Source organism: Micropterus dolomieu, linkage group LG22, assembly GCF_021292245.1.
Source record: "Micropterus dolomieu isolate WLL.071019.BEF.003 ecotype Adirondacks linkage group LG22, ASM2129224v1, whole genome shotgun sequence".
Classification (NCBI taxonomy): Eukaryota; Metazoa; Chordata; class Actinopteri; order Centrarchiformes; family Centrarchidae; genus Micropterus; species Micropterus dolomieu.
The window spans coordinates 4,692,193-4,697,149 of record NC_060171.1 but is presented as its reverse complement, the minus strand read 5'-3'; the positions used below and the strand labels follow the sequence as shown (position 1 = coordinate 4,697,149).

General features: G+C 43.7%; 1 protein-coding gene across 2 annotated transcripts in view; it reads right to left on the bottom strand.

Moving 5' to 3' along the window:
- Window positions 1-4,957, bottom strand: part of LOC123962534 (bromodomain-containing protein 1-like) — a 22,244-nt gene that overhangs the window by 14,867 nt on the left and 2,420 nt on the right. Inside the window, exons 1-2 of one of the 2 annotated variants that reach the window (XM_046038718.1) lie at window positions 3,029-3,127; window positions 1,498-2,883 (exon numbers count right to left, since the gene is read on the bottom strand). In XM_046038718.1, coding sequence (XP_045894674.1) covers window positions 1,498-2,858 — 1,361 coding nt within the window. In that variant the 5' untranslated portion in view covers window positions 2,859-2,883; window positions 3,029-3,127. Of the gene's footprint in view, window positions 1-1,497; window positions 2,884-3,028; window positions 3,128-4,957 lie in introns of those variants that run through there. The other variant, XM_046038717.1, reaches the window with a different exon arrangement.

Sequence of the window (4,957 nt, the reverse complement as noted above, 5' to 3'; positions counted from 1 at the left end):
TCTGAACTCACCAGGTAGTTCAACCTCCTCGCTTTCTTTTCTCCCAGCAATGTCCAGTTTTTATATAAATATGAAGTAGTGCCAAACGACGCTAACAACACTGGAACCGGATGTGCACGGAATCTGGCTGCTGAGAAGCTCGAGTGAAGATAAATCCACGTTGTAATCTCATAATTTAATAAAATGCAGTTTACTCCGAGCTCCTCCCTCGATCAAACGGCGTAGTTGTCAGAGCAGAATCCAGTCCGACCATGGGTGTTTATTTGTCCAAAAGCTGGAGCTCCCTGCTCCTCTAGCTCAAGTTTAGCAGCTCTCAGCCGGCCAGCAGATTTTCAATCGCCCGCTCTGCCTGGCCGTCTCCACACAACGCTCTGAAGCTGCCGGTGACGATAGGCTATCGCGACTCGGCGTCATTTCTCGCTTGAGTTGAAAATATTCAACTCACTTTGTCAATTCCTTCACGTTGTGCCTTCGCGTCGCCGGCACCGCCCAGTTCGTGTCGCTTCGTGCCGCCCGACAGGAAATCGCGGCTCTATGCGATCTTTGCATTGACTTTGTATGTGAACTCCCCGCCCCCTTCGCGTCGCTTCGCTTTTGGTCTGAAAGCACCATAAATGTTGGGGAATTGTAAATGCGTTGATGGATGCGGATCAAACACCGAAACAAAAACAGCGCAGCACATGCCGTGATCTGACAAACATTCGCTGCAGAATCCATTTGTTGAAGAGAGAGAGAGAGAAAAAAAGAACCCTCAATCGTTGGGTTGAGAGTCCTGTGCCTTCCCAACTGAGCTAACCAAACAACATGTTGCTACAAGTCAATGTTATGGCTTATATTCTCATCCACCATCTAACGGCTGAAAATATTTCTCCGATGCACCCCTGCAGTATATTATTACTACTACCTCTTTTTCTTCTGACGTACGTAATCAACATAGTGACGAGTGTCTACGCTGCCTGAATTCTACCAGAAGTAGAACAAGAAGAACGTAGTGACGAAACGCGCTCTGTACCCTGTTTGTCTGTTTTTAGCTACTGTAGAAACATGACGACACAACATGGCGACGTCCATGGAAGGGGGAGCCCACAGTTATGGAGAAATAAATGGCTCATTCTAAGGTAATAAAATCATAACGGTTTATTATGTAAGTTCTTAACACACCACTGAAAACATAGTTATGGATCTTATATTGCATTTCTATCGATAGAAATATTACACACAGAACCTTTAAAGGGACCTGATCAATAACAGGCCTGTTGAAACCGCCACTGAACTGGACTTAGGGTCTCGATCAGACTAGGAACTGAGCAGCGTGTGGGGACCATTTGCATGCACTAAACTGCAGTAATATTATATCAGGACATTGGGGGGAAAAATTGTTCACCAGATCATTAATTATTGTTTAGTTGAAGTTCAACAGAGAAGAACAGAGTTGTATCGATTATTTATTAATTATTAATGTGAGATGCTTTCTCGGAGTCCTGGTTGCCTGCCTACCTTGAAGCAGTGATACTGGGCCCCGAGTTGGTGGGAGTCTCAGGTTCTGGCTCCGCTCTCTTACTCTTCTTCTTCTGCCAACCCTTGGTCCGGGCCTTCCCCCTCTTCTCAGTCCTCTTTTGACAGGCTCCGTTTTTCGGGTGCGATTCCTCGTAGATGTTGAGCGGTCGGCGGTCGCAGCCTACAGGTGTGTGGCTGCAGCAGTAGGCGGTCTTTTTCACAGAGAAGCTTGTGGAGCCGGACGCCGTCACCTCCTTGACCGGCTCCATTTTCATGTAGAGGCCGGCCTTCTGGGCGCAGCTGACGTGGAAGGCAGTGTAACAGTTGATCTTATCGCACTGGATGCATGCTCCTGCACCTTTCTCTTTACAGAGGTAACAGGTGAGCTTCCAGCGCGCTGGCGGGATATTGCGGACACCATCGATGGGCTCGATGAAAACCGTGTCAGAGAAGCCAACCTCAGGCACCCACAGGGCACAAGCTACATGGCCCCAGCGGTCGTCATCAGTCTTCTTCAGGGCTCCACCTCGGTTAGGACAGAAGACGCAATCAGCGGGCCGTGACGGGCACTGCAGGCAGTGACGGCACAGCCACTGGCCCTCAGGAATGTATGGCACGCCGTAGCACTCCTGGTGCACAGCAATGTTGCAGGAGTCGCAGAAGAGGATGACATTACTGTCGGCTCCATCTCCATCCATGCAGATGCAGCAGACGGCGTCCTCGTCCACCAGCGATTGTAGGTCACTCTGACCCTGCGTGGTTGAAAAAGACTCCTTCTCGAAGCGGTCCATGAGGAACTCGAACAGGTTGTGCGACACCTGGCTAATGCCCTCGCTCTTCCTCTTCTCGTTGATTAGCTCCAGCCAGGCGTAGTCCTCCTCATCCATGTCGTACTCCACCTCCTCGTCCAGCTCCTCTGCTGTCCTCTCTGTGTATTTGTAATATGCTGCCGGCCTCTTTGGCACCACCGGCAGATTGTATTCAACCGTTCTAACCTTTGCCTCCAGCAGACCACTGGCAGTGCCGTGCGTGCTGATGGCGCCATGCGAGGCTGTGAGCGCCGCATTCTTCTTCTGCTGGTTGTTTTTGAGGCGCACAGAGCGCACCAGGACCTGCTGGGGCTTCTCATTGTTCTCCTTGTTGCTGTTACACTCCATGATCTCCTGAGCCGTGGGGTCGTCGTCGGTGATGACATCCAGCTTGTCATAGATGCTGAGCCGGTGCACGCGGCCGTCCACCTCCAGCTCCACTATTCGCTGAGCCTGTGCATATGTCAGTGTCTCCCTGTTGGCCGACGGCTTGATGGGAGAGGAGTCCCTCTTCAGCACCGCCGAGCGGTGATGTCTGCTTTTCTTCTTCATTTTGAGGCCGTAAAGACCCTAAAAGCTGGACAGATGAAACAACAATGTCAATGATTCACAGATGCGATGTGGAAGCAACAGCTGAACAGCAACACTTTTTCATGACATTAACCTTGTGACACAACAACCATCAGACGAAGTGTGTGTGTGTTGGATCTAACAGAACCTACATTGATGATTAACAGCCTTAACCCTCAATGGCGCCTTACGAGAAGAATGTCAGGCAGTAAATGTGTTTCCACAAGGATGTCAACACCTCTTCCAGTCTTTAATCAGAGGACCAGAAAAACATGTAGAAATACAATCCACAACTTTAAATCTCTGTGAGTGATTACTTTTAGTTAGTGTTTTAATTACTAGTGCTGTGGATCCGATTTAAAGGATTGTTGAGTATTTCTATGAGCTGCCTCTAACACTTTATATATATATATATATATATATATATATATATACACACACACACACACACACACACACACAACTCACGGTTTTCCTGCAACACAATTTTGTACTGACATCAAAACTACTTCCAATAAGAGTTTCATTGTTTAAAAATCAGGAACTATTTGATCAAAGAATGTCAACAAGACTCAGAATCTGTCGACACTTTTATAGTAAACCTTTGATACTAGAGGCAACAGACAAATTTCAGTCTGTATTCATAAAGCATTGTGGTTTGACACCCAGCCCTAAACAACATACAAAACTATTAAAAAGAAAATCACACAGCTCACCTTCAGCACCTTTCTGTAAGAGGTTCACCAGGTGAGCGTGGGACCTTTTGTCAAGTGATTTGTACAAAAACAACTGTAACAAGTCTAGAACTGTCTGGGTTTTTTTTCCCCAGCTCATAATAGGGCTTGGTTTGGTATTAAATATCAATAATGTGAGTGTTGACTCAAGTATCAAAATCCTTGCATTTGAGAAGGTGGAAATGTGAAATGTTTGACATGTTTTTTTTTCATATTTACAATGATTTGAATGATTTAGCTAATCATCATCATAATAGTTGACAATTTTTCTCAATTGCGCATTCAGATCTACTAATCTTTTTTTATCTATACATAAAGTTTTTTTTATTAAATTACTCTATTGATTGTGCTCTTGATTAACTTATTTTGATAAATAAAAATGTCAGGAAACCGTCTGATCAACACTCCAAAACCAAAAGACATTCCGATAACTCTGGTAGGGGATAAAGAAAACCAGCAAATACTTGGTCCTGAACCTAAAGAATGTCTGGAATTTTGCTTATAACATTATTTTAGCAATTACTCGACCAATCAAATGTTGCTGGACTATATGATTTTACAAAAATAACTTAAACTTAGGGCTGGGCAATAAAGCCAAAAATATCTTCACGATAAAAACATTTCATATCATTTGATATCGATAATTATGAGGATAAATCATTATTTCTTTCAAAGTTTAAAGGCTGATTTTTGCTCCTGAGTGAAAGTTGAAGAAACCAGATGGTTTATTTTGGTTTTAAACTTTTCTTTAGGTCAGTGGATCACTTCACAAATTTGAGGTAGAACATTCAAAACAACAACAAAATATTTTTTTTAATATTTTCAAAAAATATTTGGAAATCTTTTTTCAGTCCCTTTTCCACAACAAAATAAATATCTTAACAGAAAGATTAAGAGATAGTTTATTTGTGATTCAAGTGAATTAAATCATTTATCATCAAATATATTGAACATTTGTTATTGATGAAATTTATATTGCGTTAATTATCATTATTGTTTTATTACTTAGGCCTACTTCAGCCCTATCTGCTTAGGTGTGAATCCTCCTGTAACGTTACACTTGTTCTCTGCAGTGTGTGTATCAATGTTTTGAGATTTGACGTGTAAACATGATTGGCCAATACAGTTGATTCTGACCCTCCTCTGTGGTGCAAATGCAAATAAAACTGCATGCAACTTAACATTTGCGCCCTCACAAGCACACGTGGGAAATGAAGTTGGCAGGCTTTATTAACGTTAAATGTACAACACCAGTTTGTTTGTGCAGCTTTAATTTATGAGATCAACATGCTGCTTACAGTTGGCTGCTGAATGAAGTTTCAGTACAAGGGGGGCGGAAACAGACCG